At 44.2% G+C, this 16,016-nt stretch overlaps 1 protein-coding gene across 2 annotated transcripts in view; it reads left to right on the top strand.

Moving 5' to 3' along the window:
• Positions 1-11,928: 11,928 nt before the first annotated feature.
• The window catches only part of rap1gapa (RAP1 GTPase activating protein a), a 448,318-nt gene continuing 444,230 nt past the window's right edge, over positions 11,929-16,016 (top strand). Inside the window, exons 1-2 of one of the 2 annotated variants that reach the window (XM_059952382.1) lie at positions 11,993-12,011; positions 13,261-13,375. Coding sequence is in view for 1 of the 2 variants with exons in the window: in XM_059952366.1 (XP_059808349.1) it covers positions 11,992-12,011 (20 nt within the window). In the remaining variant the exon portion in view is untranslated. Of the gene's footprint in view, positions 12,012-13,260; positions 13,376-16,016 lie in introns of both variants that reach the window. The other variant, XM_059952366.1, reaches the window with a different exon arrangement.

The following is a 16,016-nucleotide window of genomic DNA, read 5'->3' as shown; positions in this document are numbered from 1 at the left end:
GGGAAGCATTCAGAGAACAGCAGAGATCACAGAGAGCGAGCAGTGAGAAAGGGTCTCACTGGACTCCCGTCAAAGAAGATTGGAACATCTTCAGGGTTGCCTACCCCAGAGTCTGCTGGCAGAGAACAGCAAATCCTAATCACAAGAGATTCTGTAGTTCCTGACAAACTCCCATCGCTCTGGCCTTCCACTTGTATGCTTTAGTTTTTGATTCAGAATCAGAATCAGAATATGTCATGAAATGTTAAGTTTTATAGCAGTAGTGCAGTGCAATACATATGAACTATGATACATTACAGTAAGAAATAGAAATGTGCAGATAAGTAGTTCAAAAAGAGAACAAAAATAATGTAGTGTTCATTGTTCAGAAATTTGATGGCGGAGGGGAAGAAGCTGTTCCTGGAACATTGAGTGTGTCTCCAGATTCACTCTCTCCCTGTATATTCTCCCTGATGGTAGTAATGAGAAGAGACTATATCCTATGTAATGGGGGCCCTTAATGATGGATTCTGCCTTCTTGAGGTATCCATTGCCTTTTGAAGACGTCCTTGATGCTGGGAGGCTGGTGCCCATGATAGAGCTGGCTGAGTTTACAACTTTCAGCAGCCTTTCCCAGTCCTGTGCAGTGGCCTCTCCAGACCCAATGATGACAGTCAGTCAGAATGTCCTCCATGGTACATCTGTAGAAATTTACCAGATTGAACATTTTCCTTGACCTCCCTTTATTAACTATAGGTGATTTAACTTTCCAGTTGAACCCCCCTGTCCCTGATTGGGGCAACTTTCTGCTGACGAAGATAAAATAGCTTCTTAAAAAGCCTAGATCGGGGGTCGGCAACCTGCGGCTCCCGAGCCATTTGTGGCTCTTTCACCTCTGTGCTGCGGCTCCCTGTGGCTTTGGGAAATAATTGGTCAGTATTTAATTAAAATGTATTTTATGTTAGTTTGTTAGCTTTTGAAATGTAATTCTAAATTTGAAGATTATGGTGATCTTGTACAATCTAAGTGTGGCGACACATTTCCTCACAATTAGCCAGCATTCCGGCTAAGGGAGATAGCCTACGGGGGTTTGTGAGTACGCGTCTTTTGCAGCATCTGCGTCCATGGGGGCTGGGTTGAGGGAGGCTTAAAAGCAAGGCTGTTTAGTTCGAATAAAGTTATTCGACTGCAGTTTACTGACTGCGTGAGCACACCGCTACAACGTGTTTTTATCGCTGTTAATATACGTCACCACTGCCAATACCTGACACCCGCCAGTGCGCGATTTCTTTAATTTTTCGATCCAAGGTAAGCCAACTATGGAGAATTCTAAAAAAAGAAAAGTGACTGAAGAAAACAGAACGTTTAATGATACGTGGGCAGATTCATTTGCTTTCACTGTTGACGAGACTGGTTTACCGGTATGCTTAATATGCAATGAGAAACTAGCAAACAACAAAAAGTCAAATGTCGCAAGGCATTTCCAGAGTAAACACGCAGCCTTTGCTCAAAAATATCCGGATGGAGATGAGAGAAAAAAAGCCGTTTCGGAACTGATGCGGAAGGTTGATCTGAGCAAAAATCATTTCCAGAAATGGATGAAGTCAGGAAAATCAACGACATACGCCAGTTATATTGCCGCTCAGGAAATAGTCAGGCACGGGAAGCAGTTTACAGATGGTGAATATATAAAAGAATCTTTCATTAAGATTTCAGAACATCTATTCACGGACTTTAAAAACAAGAGTGAAATTGTGCAGAAAATCAGGGATATGCCCCTCTCTGCAAAGACTGTCAAAGACAGAACCATAAAAATGGCAGAAGACATCACAAGACAGCAAATTAAAGACATCAATTCAGCTGTGGCCTACTCAATTGCCTGTGACGAGTCTAAAGACAAAGGCGATATTGAACAAATAGCGTTGTTCTGCCGGTATGTAAACTCTGCCGGGCCACAGGAAGAACTGATTGAGTTGATACCTCTAAAAGACCAAACACGGGGGGAGGACATCTGTGAGGCTGTCTTGAATTGTTTAAGAGCCAAAGGAATAAAGACCACCCATCTGGTGTCAGTAGCTACTGATGGGGCACCTGCTGCACAACAAAGTCCAGTGGCTGTCCAAAGGGGAGGTGCTGAAACGCTTTGTCGCGTGTCTGGAAGAAGTGAAAACTTTCCTGGGCAGCAAAGGGCTCAACTTTCCTGAGCTGGAACAGCCAGAGTGGCTGGAAAAGCTACACTTCATGGTAGACATGACAGCGCACCTGAACACGCTGAACACAGCTCTTCAACGGGGTAAGGACGTACAGCCCTGCACATGTTGGAGGATGTTTTGGCATTCGAGCGCAAGTTGACGTTGCTTGCCAGAGATTTACAGAAAGGCACATTGTCTCACTTCCCCAATTTGAGAGAGTTCAAACAAGGTCACGACATGATAAATTCGGAGTATTTACATTCTGCAATCATCGCAATGCAAACATCGTTTGGGAAACGCTTCTGTGAGTTCAGAGAGGAAAAAAACACATTATCCTTCCCGGTCACTCCCCTAAGCATCGATCCATCCCTACTAAATACGACTGCATTGTCAGGTGTGAGTCAACCTGAACAAGTATGATAAATATTTTAATTGCCTATTATTTTACGTATATTCATATGTTTTCATTGTTCAGTGAAATAGTCCTTTTATTTTTCAGGTTGACAGCTGGCTGACGTTATTTTTGGTTTGCTGCTGGCGGCAAATTTAAGTTTGGCGTTTTTCATAAATACAAGAAGGACTCAAATAGACGTTGAGTATTTTACTTCAAAGTAACCTTCAACCCAACGTCTTTTTTTCGGAGTTCAAAATGTTTTTGTTGCATGCAGAAATGTAATTTCATTTTCTCTGCAGGAGTTCATCAATTTCATAAATGCAACACATTATAGTTTGTTTATACATAGCATAAAGGCAAAACAAAACGTTGTATGCAGTGTTATTTCATTTTAAATGTCAAGCGGGTTTTGCGGCTCCCAGTGTTTTCTTTTCTGTGGGAAACGGGTCCAAGTGGCTCTTTCAGTGGTAAAGGTTGCTGACCCCTGGCCTAGATGGAGTGGTCTTGAAGAGGATGTTTCCTATAGTAGGGGAGTCTAGGACCGGAGGGCACTGCCTCAGAATAGAAGGGCGTCTATTTAGAACAAAGATAAGGAGGAATTTCATTAGTCAGACAGTGGTGAATCTGTGGAATTCACTGCCACAGATGGCTGTGGTGGCCAAGTCATTGGATATTTAAAATGGATGTTGATAGGTTCTTGATTAGTCAGGGTGCAAAAGATTGCAGGAAGAAGGCAGGAGAATGGGGTTGAGAGAGTTAAGTAAATCAGCTATGATGGAATGTTGGGGCAGATTCAATGGGCCGAACATCCCAATTCTGTTCCTATGTTTTATGGTCTATATATCGGCCACTGCCCATCTCCTGACCTTTCCTTTAGCCTCTGTCCCCAGTCCATGCTGGACAACTCTATCTTCAGATCATTGTATTGAAGTTGAGGATGTCATTTTCAAAAGGAAGGTGTTTGTCTCAAACTGTACCAGCCACAGTTTGAGGGTGTCCACAGCTGCAGAAGGATAAAGATAGGCAAAGGATATATTTGTTCTTGAGGATAGGGTTTGAATGTGGGCAGTGGTTTCAGCTGCCTCGAGGCCGGTGGACTGAATGGATGGTGGATTGTTGGAAATGTGCCAGTAGATTCTTTTTGAAAAGACTTTGTCAAATGGTGTGCTGCCACAAAAAAGCAGCAACCCTCATCAGGGACCCCCGCCATCCAGTCCACGCTTTCTTCTCACCACTACCATTGGGTAGGAGGTGCAGGGGCCTTAGCTCCCATACCACCAAGTTCAGGAACAATTATTACCCTACAACTATCGGGCTCATGAACCAGAAGGGACAACTTCACTTGCCTCAAGTCTGAACTGATTCCACAACCTATGGACTCTTTTTCAAGGACTCTACAACCATATTCTCAGTATTATTATTTGCAAAATTTGTCTTTTGCATATTGTTTATCAGTTTTTGCTCATGTATAGTTCATGATATTTTTAAGAGATACAGCTTGGAAGAGGCCCTCCTGGCCCAGTGAGCTGCGTTGCCCAGTAACCCATTTACTTAACCCTAGCTCAATCTCAGGACAGTTACAAAGACCAATTAACCTACTAGCCACTACGTCTTTGGACTGTGGGATGAAACCAGAGCACCCGGAGGAAACCCACGTATTCATGGGGAGGGCATACAAACTTCTTGCAATGGATGCAGGTATCAAGTTCCAAACTCCAACACCCTGAGTTATAATAGCGTCGTGCTAACTGCCACGCTACTGCAGTGCGCGTATTTTCTTCACTTTTCTGTAAGTGCCCACAAGAAAATGAATCTCAATGTAGTGCATGGTGACAGATATAGTACATACTTTGATAATAAATTTTACTGTGAATTTGAAGATTTCTCATTGTCAGAAAAGCAGTATTATTGACTGGGTTTGAATTTTCATGGTGTTAAGTATTGAATGCTCCTTGCTGACAGTGTGATGTTATTGTATACCCTTTCAAAGCAATCCATTGTGTCTTTATGCTGGTTATGCTCAAATGACTGTAGCCAATCACTGACTCTGGTTTTGAATGCAGCCTCTGTATGAAGAGATGTTTTGAGCCTGCTCATTGGCTAATGCCTATTCAGTAAGGGTGGTGTTTCGTTGGGCATCTGAGTAAATAAGTAGTTGGGGAGTTTACAAAGAAGGTGGCAGTGACCTAGATTAGTATTTCCAAAGATCATTTGTTTGACTTTGTTTGTCTCAACAATGTTCCCACTGAGCTGAAAGACGGGCGAGGGAGATCTGTGTTAATGGTCACATCTGACAGTGATGTTCCACCACATCTTCAACACAATTCAGTTGTGCTTATGGCAGAGAAGGAGAAATGAAGAGTAACCAGATTCATTGATCATGACAGTAGACCTAAATGCAGTGATAGGTTGGATAAACAGCAAAGATCTTCCTCCGTGGCTGATGTAATAGATTTGTACCAACTCCACGATGGCCTCTTGCTTGCCCTGTTGCTGGGGCTGAGCACACAACCACAGCACAGAGATCTGAATAACACAGAAAATGCTGAGGAACTCAGCAAGTTGGGTATCGTCTAGGACCAGAGGACACAGCCTCAGAATCGAGAGATGTCCATTTAGAACGGAGAGGAGGAATTCCTATAGCCAGAGGATGGTGAATTTGTGGAATTTGTTGCCAAGACGGCTGTGAAAGCCCAGATCTTCGGGTATATTTAACACAAAGATACAGAGGCTCTTGGTTACTGAAAGCATGAAAGGTTATGGCGAGAAGGCAGGAGAATGCAGTTGAGGGAAAATGGATTAGCCGGATGGATTAGACCAGAGTCAGTGGGCCAAGTGGCCTAATTCAGCTGTTATGTCTTATGGTGCTGGGAATCCAGAGTAACACAATGCTGTAGGAACTCGCAGGTCAGTTAGCATCTATGGAGAGGAGTAAACAGTCAACATTTCAGGCCAAGACCCTTCACCCTGACTGGAAAGGAGGGAGGAAGAAGCCAGAATAAAATGGTGGGGGGAGAGGGGAAGGTGGACAAGCTAAAAGGTGATAGGTGAAGCAGGGTGGGTGGGGGAAAGGGGGATGAAGTGAGAATCTGGGAGGTGAGAGGTGAAAAAGGTAAAGTGCTTGAAGAAGGAATCTGATAGGAGAGAACAGAGGAGCATGGGAGAAAAGGAAGGAGGGGAGCACCAGTGGGAGGTGATAAGCAGGTGAGGAGAAGATGGGAGTCAAACGGGAAATAGAGAAAGGGGAGGATAGTTGAAATTACTGAAGTTGGAGTAGTCAATGTTTCTACTGTCAGGTAGGGGGCTACTCAGATGGACTCATCATGGTAGTAGAGGAGGTCATGTTGGAATGGAAAATGGAAGTAGAATTGAAATGGTTTACCACTGAGAAATCCTGTTTTTTGGAGTGGACAGGCCAATGGTGATCAATGAAACAATTCCCGTTTCTACATCAGGTCTCACTGCTGTAGAGGGGGCTACGCTGGGAGCAGGCAATCCTGTAGGCGACCCCGGCAGACTCACAGGTGAAGTGTTGCCTCATCTGGAAGGCCATGAATGGTGGTGAGGAATTCACTTAGAGCAACACACTCAAAATGCTGCAGGAACTGGCCGGTCAGGCAGCATCTATGGAGAGGAATTAACAGTTGACAGTTCATCAGGACTGGAAGGTAAGGGGAGAAGATGTCAGAATAAGGTGATGGGGGGGAGGGGAAGGAGGGCAAGCTTAGAAGGTGATAGGTGAAGCCAGGTGGGTGTGGGAGGGGTATGAATTAAGAATCTAGGAAGTGATAGGTGGGAAAGGCAAAGGACTGAAGAATGATGAATCTGATGGGAGAGAGAGTCACGTAGGGAGTGATTGTTTTTGACACTACTGAGCTTTGTCTCCTTGTCAAGCCCAAAGCACCTTCGGTCCTTGGGGTATGACCAGAGGCTGAACATTGATGTTCCAACAGCAAAGCACAAAGTACCTGGCTTGGACGCAAATGTCTCTCCAAATCAGTAGGCTGTTTGTGTTGCACCCTGTCTCCAAGGCTTAGAACGGCATGCTGAGACTGACAGACTCAACAGCAAAGAGGAGGCACCAGCACTGCACCATCAGGTCTCCTTTGTTCAAGCTCAGGGTCCACTTTGTCATCTGACTGTACGTGTTGACAACCAAATGAAACAACGTTCCTCCAGACCATGGTGCATCAATAAAATATACATTACACAGCTGATAAAAACAAAAATATTACCATATGCAAGTCAATAAAAAAATATAATTCAAAATGCATGAAGTGCACAGCACAGGTAAATAGTAAACAGCTCACTATCCTAGTGATGAGAGATAGGAGAACCAAATTTTTGGGAGTACGCATAACAGATGATCTCACCTGATCCCTCAATACTGCCTCTTTGGTCAAGAAAGTACAGAAGCGTCTCCACTTTTGAGAAGATTGAGGTGACTGAGTTTCATCTTCCATTCTAACCAATTTCTACAGAAGCTTCACAGTGTTCTGAGCATCTGCATTACCGTCTGGTACGGGAAGAGCAAGACTTCTGACCACAAGTCCCTGCAAAGGGTTGCGAGGACAACTGAGAGGATCATCGGGGTGTCTCCCTACCCATTAATACATTATCCAGAGCACTGCATAAACAGGGCATTTAGCATCGTCAATGATCTCTTCCATCCCTCCAACAATCTACGACCCCCTACCATCAGGTAGGAGGTACCATAACATTAGGACAAGGACTGTTAGGATAGAAAACAGCTTCTTTCCCCCAGGCAGTGAGACTACTGAACCCCCTGCCACCACCCTGGCCTCCTCACACATGAAGTGCCAGTAGCGTTATACTGTTTACTTTTCTGCTTGTATCATATATGCACCTGATTGTTTAGTTTATTTATGGTAATATTACTTTGTGCTGTGTGAGTTATATGTATTGTTGTGCACCTTGATCCGGGAAAACACTGTTTCGTTTGGTGTTCATGTGTTTGGTTGAATGACAATAAACTGAACTGGAACCAGCTGTTGATGCCCCCCACCCTCTCTGCCCCATCTGTGAATGAGTCTGCAGACTGGTAGGGAGCCAATGTGTAATGCAGGGCATCGGAGTTCAAAGTTCAATGTCGTCTGTATAGAGTTTGTCTGCCTTCACCGTATACAGTAGCCCTGGTAACCGTGTGGCCGCAGTGCCGTAGTGGGTAGCACAACACCATTGCAGCTCAGGGCTTTCTAGAATTCAGAGTTCAGTCCTAACAGGAGCAACACCACATATACCGTCTGGGTAGTCTCCAGCCCCTTGGTATGAACATCGAATTCTCCAACTTCCGATAATTCCCTCCCTCTCCCTTCCCCCATCCCACTTTCACTCTGCCTCCTCGTCTAGTTGCCTATCACCTCTCTCATGATTCTACCTTCTACTACCTGTAGTGCTTTCCCCTTACATTCCTCCTTCACCTCTCCTGCCTATCCCCTCCCTGCTTCCCCTCTGCCACCACTTGATCTTTTCTCTGATTGATTTTTCACTTGGCACATTCCACCCCCCACCTTCTTTATAGGGCCCCTGCCCCCTCCTCCTTTAGGCCTGACGAAGGGTCTGGACCCGAGACGTTGACTGCTCATTTCCACGGATGCTGCCCGACCTGCTGAGTTCATCCAGCTTGTTTGTACGTGTTTATTTGACCACAGCATCTGCAGTGTACTTTGTGTTTACAGTCCTAGCACCATCTGTAAGGAGCTGGTAAACTCTTTCTGTGAACCACATGGGTTTCCTCCGGGTGCTCTGATTCCCTCCCATAGTTATTAGGTTAATTGGTCGTTTAAATTGTCCTGCGATTAGACTAGGGGTTAAATAGGTGGGTTGCTGGATGGTGTGGCGCAAAGGGCTGGAAGAGCCTGTATCTCAATAAATAAATAACCCCTTCCCCCTCCTGTTGCCCCATGACCCACCTCTGAACCCACAGAGCCAGAGTTGCCCTCAATCCCGAGGGACGAATGACCGAGAAGGACTTGCCACAGGGTGACTATCCTCCGACCAGTCCTAGTGCCGGAGCATGCACCACCTTGCAATATTTTACCATGTCACGATGTGTTACGATGGGCTGCAAGGAACCGTTGCGGTTAACATAACAATTTTCAACTAGAACAAGCTGGGTTGAAATCTACCTGATGCCTGTGAGGAGCTTGAATGCATGGGTTTCCTCCAGGTGCTCCAGTTTCCTTCCACGTCCAGGTTAGGATTGGTAAGTCGTGGGCATGGTGACGCTTAGGAGCTGATCCCAGCACGTCCTCCGACCGTGCGGGTCATTGACCCCAATGACACAATTCATTATGTTTTGATTTTTCGATGTGACAGATAGAAGTCATCTTTGATGTTCAAGGTGCCTCATGCACATAAATTATAAAGAGGAGTAAGGCTGACATTGTGAAGTCTTCAGAGACCAGGGTTATTGACGGAAGGCACCAGTTTAAATTCCATCCAAGGAGTTGGGAAATTTAAGTCCCAGTAAATAGACCTATCTATCAATTGATACAGCTCACAATAGGCCTTTCAAAGTTCAAAGTAAATCCATTAAATAAATATACATACGTCACCAAATACAACCCTGGGATTTATTTTCTTGTGGGCACACTCAATGAATCTATAGAATGATAACCATAACAGAATCAAAGAAAGGCCAACCAACAAGGGTGTTCAGCCAGAGTACAGAAGACAACAAACTCTGCAAGTACAAAGAGGGAAATATTAATAATAAATATATAAGCAATAAATATCAAGAATATAAGATGAAGTGTCATTGAACATGAGTCCATTGGCTATGGGAACATTTTAATGAAGGGGCAAGTGAAGTTGAAGGATGTTATCACTCTGGTTCAAGAGCCTGATGGTTGAGGGGTAGTAACTGTTCCTGAACGTGGTGATGTGAGTCCTGAGGCTCCTGTACCTCCTCCTGATGGCAGCAGAGACAGGAGAGCGTGTTCTGGATGGTGGGGGTCCCTGATGATGGATGCTGCTTTCCTGCGACAGTGTTTCATATAGGTGTGCTCAATGGGGGGGGGGGGGTAGAGAGGGCTTTACCCTGATGGACTTTATCCACTACTTTTTGTAAGATTTTTCCATTCGAGGGCATTGATGTTTCCATACCAGGCTGTGATGCAGCCAGTCAATGTACTCTCCACTACACATCTACAGAAGTTTGACGATGTTTCAGATGTCGTGCCAAATCTCCACAAACTCCTAAGAAAGAAGAAGAGCTGCATTGCTTTCTTCATAATTACACTTGTGTTCTGGGTCCTTTCCAGACAAATTCTGTAACTTAATAAAACAAACCAGGTTTATTATCACTGATACATGCTGTGGAATGTGTTGCTTTGCAGCAGCAGTGCATTGTAAGAGATAACAATTACTGTGAGTTACAAAAATAAATAAACAACATTTCCCCAAAAAGAAATTAGCTAGTCCAGATCTGTACTTCATTTAAAAAAAGTCATAAAAGTCAAAGTCAAGTTTATTGTCATATGCACAAGTACACTGATGCAATGTAAACCTACTTGTGGCAATATGACAGGCACATAATATCAGGTCTGGTGGAGGGGTGTAAGCTGCTCTTTCCCTCCAGCAGCCTGCTGGCCCCCTTGGGCATTGTGTAGCACCAGCTTAGCACTCCCACACCCCAAGCAGGGTCACGAGGGGCAGATAGTGGATATTACAAGTCCTGGTTATGCGACCACTGACACCAGGCAGACAATCTCTGAAGGGTATTGATAATGGCTGGGGTCACCAGTCCTGTAAAGACACTGTCCAGTAGAAGGCAATAGCAAACCACTTTCTGTAGAAAAATTTGCCAAGAACAATTTGGTCATGAGACTGTGATCGCCAACATCATACAGCACAGCACAAAATGACGATAGCATCATAAACAGCAGCAACACAGATGCTGGAGGAACTCAGCAGGTCAGGCAGCATCTATGGAAATGAATAAACAGTGAACGTTCCGGGCCGAGACACTTCATCAGGCCGAAGCATCGACTGTTTATTCCCCTCCGTAGATGCTGCCTAACCTGTTGAGTTCCTCCAGCATTTTGTGTGTGTTGATCTGGATTTCCAGCATCTGCAGAACCTCTTGTGTTTTTATAAGTCAGCATTCACAAGGAAAACATAAACTTAAATTATGTAACTTTTTACCAGAAAGAGCACGATTAGTACACATTAAACAAAATCCATTGTGGAACAGCGGTCATGCTGTGCTGCTTCTGTTGCATTGAGGTAGTGATTACGGTTCTGATGGTTGGTTCAAGAACTGAGTGGCTGACGGGAAGTCACTGTTGTTGAACCCGGTGGTGTGGGACCTGAGCTTCTTGCTAATAGCTAAATGACTTGGCAAATAATCTCAGAAAACACTAGGATTCATAGCAGGTCAGGCCTCTAGGGGGAGAGAGAGAAAGAGACTGAATTAACATTTCAGATTAACTATTCATCTGGAAGTGTTATTTCTGGAATTCTTACCTGAAAATTATAAATAGAAACTGGGAGTAGGCCACTCACACCTCATATTTGCTCCATCATTCACTAAGTTTGGCTGAACATTTCATGCCTGATCTGGAAACATCAATGACCAAAAACGGAAAAGCCTGCAGAAAGTAGTGTATTTGACCCAGTCCATCATGGGTAAAGCTCTCCCCACCACTGAGCACATCTACAAGGAGCACTGTCACAAGAAGGCAACCCCCATCATCCAGGCTGTGCTCTCTCCTTGCTGCTGCCATTGGGAGGGAGATACAGCAGCCTTAGGACCCACATCACCAGCTTCAGGAACAGTTATTTCCCCTCGACCATCAGGCTCTTGAACTGGTGTGGATAATTTTACACACCTCATACGGAACTGTTCACTGAAAACTATAAAACACACGGACTCAACAACTCATGTTCTCAATATTTATTAATTTTCTATTTATTATTATGTATTCATTTTTGCGGTTTGTTGTACTTTGCACATTGGTTGTTTGTCCATCTTTGTGTGCAATTCTTTGTTGACTCTATTGTGTTTCTTTGTATTTACTGTGAATGCCTGCAAGAAAAAGAATCTCAGGGACAGAGATGTGTACTTGGAGAATAAAATTTAGTTTGGACTTTGAACTTTGGTAGGAAAGTGGGCCAGGTCTATCTTCTGAAGGGCCATTTGGGACAGGCAATAACGTAACACCCATAGCTGTCAATGAATAGAAGAATGCAGTATGACTGGTACTGAAGTTACCGAGGCTGTTCGTTCTGCCGGAAACTACGCTGTCTCTAAACAATAGAGGGTGATTCACCATGTGCCTGCAACCCTGCGAACACACACACCTCAGAACAGCAAGGCAAGAAGAACCACTGGCTGAGTCTGAACTGGGATTAGATGTCACCCGATCACATTGTGTGATCCAGACATAACTCTACTTCGATATGCGTGCTGTTAGTACAAGGTAAAGCACTCTATTCACTTTTGATAAAGGTTCCATTAACTTTCTTTCAGTTAGTCTCTCACAGTTCATATACAGTATGTGTACTGAGGTCATTGTGATTTTAGTCTGAGAATGTGAAGGTTAAACAAAAGAAGTTAGAATACAAATCCACTGGCTTTTTGGAGTTAGCACTTACACTTTAAGATGAGATTTCTGTTTTGATAAATACAAACTCAGTAATGATTGCATAATATTCTGTGACTTTCAAACTTGATTCTGGATCATACACTCTTCTCATTGTTACCACCGGGGAGGAGGTACAGGAGTCTGAAGACACACTCAACATTTCAAGAACAGCTTTTTCCCCTCTGCTATCAGATTTCTGAATGGACAATAAACCCATGTTCACTACCTCATTACTTCTTGCTCTCTATTTGCACTATATTTTAAAAAAGGTATTTCTTATTCTAATTTAGCTTTTTGTGAACTGTATTATAATGTACTGCTGCTGCTAAGCAACAAATTTCATGACATACAGTACGTCAATGATATTAAAGCTGATTCTGGTTCTGAATTTGATACACAATTTGTAATGATGAAAGAAAGTCGGCATTTTTTGATTTTTCCCTAAGAAAAAATATCTTCCCATATATGCTCCTTAATCTGTCGGGCACCCTACACACTGCTGGCCAAGGGAGACTGCTGTGGGAATTGAGGACCTGATTTGTAGGGAAAGGTTGAATAGGTTAGGACTTGATTCCCTGGAGTGTAGAAAGTAGGTTTGATAGAAGTGTATGTTATTATGAGGGGTATAGACAGGGTAAATGCATGATGGCTTTTTCCACTGAGATTAGGTAAGACTAGAACTAGAGATTTATGGGTTAAGGATGAAAGGTGAAATGTTTAAGAGGAACTTCTCCACAGAGGGTGGTGGGAGTGTGAACAAGCTGCCAGTGTAAGTGGTGAACGCAGGGTCAATTTCAATATTTACGAGAAATTTGGGTAAGTATATGCGTGGGAGGGGGATGCAGGGCTTTTGTCTGGGTGAGGTCGATGGGATTTAGCAGAATAATATTTCAGCATGGAGTAGATGGGCTGAAGGTCTTGTTTCTGTTCTCTAGCTCTGACTCTGTATGCCTGGCAGGTGTTTGGGAGTTCTCACTTCCATTCAGATTTGCCATTGTACGGAAGGTCAGATAAACTTCCCAGTCTGTGTTGGTAACCAGCAAGCGAATGAATGTTATAGGCCCCCTCGCTCTCTCCCCTGCAGGTGGGAGACACAGGAGCCAAAAGGAAGGAGGTAAAAGTTTTCAGCTTCAGACGTCAGCGGAGGCTGTTGACTCATATTCACGGTGGAAAGTGACCCTGAAGCCTGAGAGAAGTAGGTAGGTAGGTCCAGGCATCACAGTGAATGGAAAGCTTTGCATTTTTAGTAAGGTGCAAATTATTGATAGCCTTTGTATGTAGATTTTCATTGATTCTATCGTGTTTCTTAGTTTTACTGTGAATGCCTGAAAGCAAATGAATATCTCGGCCATATGGCGACATATACGTACTTTGATAGTATTTTGAAACTTGAACTCTGAACATTGAAATGTGAGTAAATATATGGGTATCTGGACATTAGCCAGAACTTAGAACATCGAACAGTACTGCCCAGGCTTGCAGTCCATGACATTGTACCAACCTTTTAATCTAACATTTTCCTCCCACATAGCCCTTTGTTTTTCCCTCATCCATGTACATTTTCCCCAAACTTTCCTCCAGTCACCTTAAAACTATGCTCCCTTCCATTAGCCATTTCTGCCCTAGGAAAAAGTCTCTGGTTGTCCACTCGATCTTAGCCTCTTGTACCCCTCAACCAAGTTCCCTCTCATCTTCATTCACTCCAAAGAGAAAAGCCCTAGCTTGGTCAACCTGTCCTCACAAGAAAGAAAGTGGTAAAATTCGAACGATATGTGAAGTTGGAGATACAAAGATATGCAGATGCCAGAAATGGAACAACAGACAGCTTAGAGGAAGTCAGCAAGTCAGCCAGCACCTGTGCAGGGAAATGGACAGTCGACATTTCAGGTTAAGACCCTTCATCAGGCTATTTGAATTTTAATCTCTAGATGTTTGAAGTCAGGTTGAAAAGTTGCTTGTTATATGTCTTTTGTCTGTGTGTCAACATTTAACTGACTACACAATTAGAAACATAGAAAACAGGCCCTTTGGTCCACAAAGCTGTGCCGAACATGTCCTTACCCTAGAAACTACCTAGGCTTACCCACAGCCCTCTATTTTTCTAAGCTCCATGTAGCCATCCAGGAGTCTCTTAAAAGACCCTATCGTATCCACCTCCACCACCGCCACCAGCAGCCCATTCCACGCACTCACCACTCTCTGCGTAAAAAAGCTTACCCCTGACATCTCCTCTGTATCTACTTCCAAACACCTTAAAACAGTGCCTCTCATGCTAGACATTTCAGCCCTGGGGATAAGCCTCTGACTATCCACGCAATCAATGCCTCTCATCATCTTATACACCTCTAACAGGTCACCTCTCATCCTCCGTCGCTCCAAGGAGAAAAGGCCGAATTCACTCAACCTGTTCTCATAAGGCATGCTCCCCAATCCAGGCAACATCCTTGTAAATCTCCTCTGCACACTTTCTATGGCTTCCACATCCTTCCTGTAGTGAGGCGACCTGAAATGAGCACAGTACTCCAAGTGGGGTCTGACCAGGGTCCTATAAAGCTGCAACATTACCTCTCGGCTCTTAAACTCAATCCCACTATTGATGAAGGCCAATGCACCGTATGCCTTCTTAACCACAGAGTCAACCTGTGCAGCAGCTTTGAGTGTCCTATAGACTCGGACCCCAAGATCCCTCTGATCCTCCACACTGCATTAATGCTACATTCTGCAATTGTCCCTGCCATAGATTTGCTACAACTCTTAGAGTTAGTGAACCCAGCACAAGGACTCAACTAAGAACTTAACACTTGCCACCAGTTCATGGGATATCATAATTCAAAAAGGACCTTTATGAAACTTAGTGCACCCCTTTCTGTACAAGCAGGATTACTGGCTGATCATTTGATTGTTGACACGCTGAATCACTGCATAGACAACACATTTTCCTGTGTGGGGCTGCCCTGAGAAGTTGGACTAAGCCACATTCAGGATCCTGGGTGCCATTCAGACACTAAGACATAGGGACAGATTTAGGCCACACAGCCCCTCAAATTCACCAAGACTGATGTATTGTCCCTCTCAACCCATTCTCCTGCCTTCTCCCCATAACCTTTGACACCCTAACTAATCAAGAACCTATCAAACTGTCTTAAATATACCCAATGATTTGGCCTCCACAGCCGTCTGTGGCAATAAATACACGGATTCACCACACTCTGCCTAAAGATATTCCTACTAATTCCTATCCTAAAGGGATGTCCCCCTATACTGAGGCTATGTCCTCTAGTTCTAGACTCTCCCACTACAGGAAACATCCTCTCCACATCCACTCTATCTGTGTCCTCTGGTCCCAGACTCCACCACTATAGGAAACATCCTCTCCACATCCACTCTATCTGTGGTCCTAGACTCCCCCACTATAGGAAACATCCTCTCCACATCCACTCTATCTGTGTCCTCTGTCCTAGACTCCCCCACTACAGGAAACATCCTCTCCACATCCACTCTATCTGTGCCCTCTGGTCCTAGACTCCCCCACTATAGGAAACATCCTCTCCACATCCAGTCTATCTGTGTCCTCTGGTCCTAGACTCCCTCACTATAGGAAACATCCTCTCCACATCCACTCTATCTGTGTCCTCTGGTCCTAGACTCCCCCACTATAGGACACATCCTCTCCACATCCACTTTACCTAGGCCTTTTGATATTTGATAGTTTTTAATGAGATCCCCTCTCATTCTTTTAAACTGCAGTAAGTATGGACCAGAGCCATCAAAAGCTCCTCTTCCCTTTCATTCCTGGGATCATCCTCATGAATCACCTCTGGGCCCTCTGCAATATCAGCA

This window comes from Hypanus sabinus, chromosome 27 (genome assembly GCF_030144855.1).
Source record: "Hypanus sabinus isolate sHypSab1 chromosome 27, sHypSab1.hap1, whole genome shotgun sequence".
Classification (NCBI taxonomy): Eukaryota; Metazoa; Chordata; class Chondrichthyes; order Myliobatiformes; family Dasyatidae; genus Hypanus; species Hypanus sabinus.
This window is presented reverse-complemented; position numbering and strand designations above follow the sequence as displayed.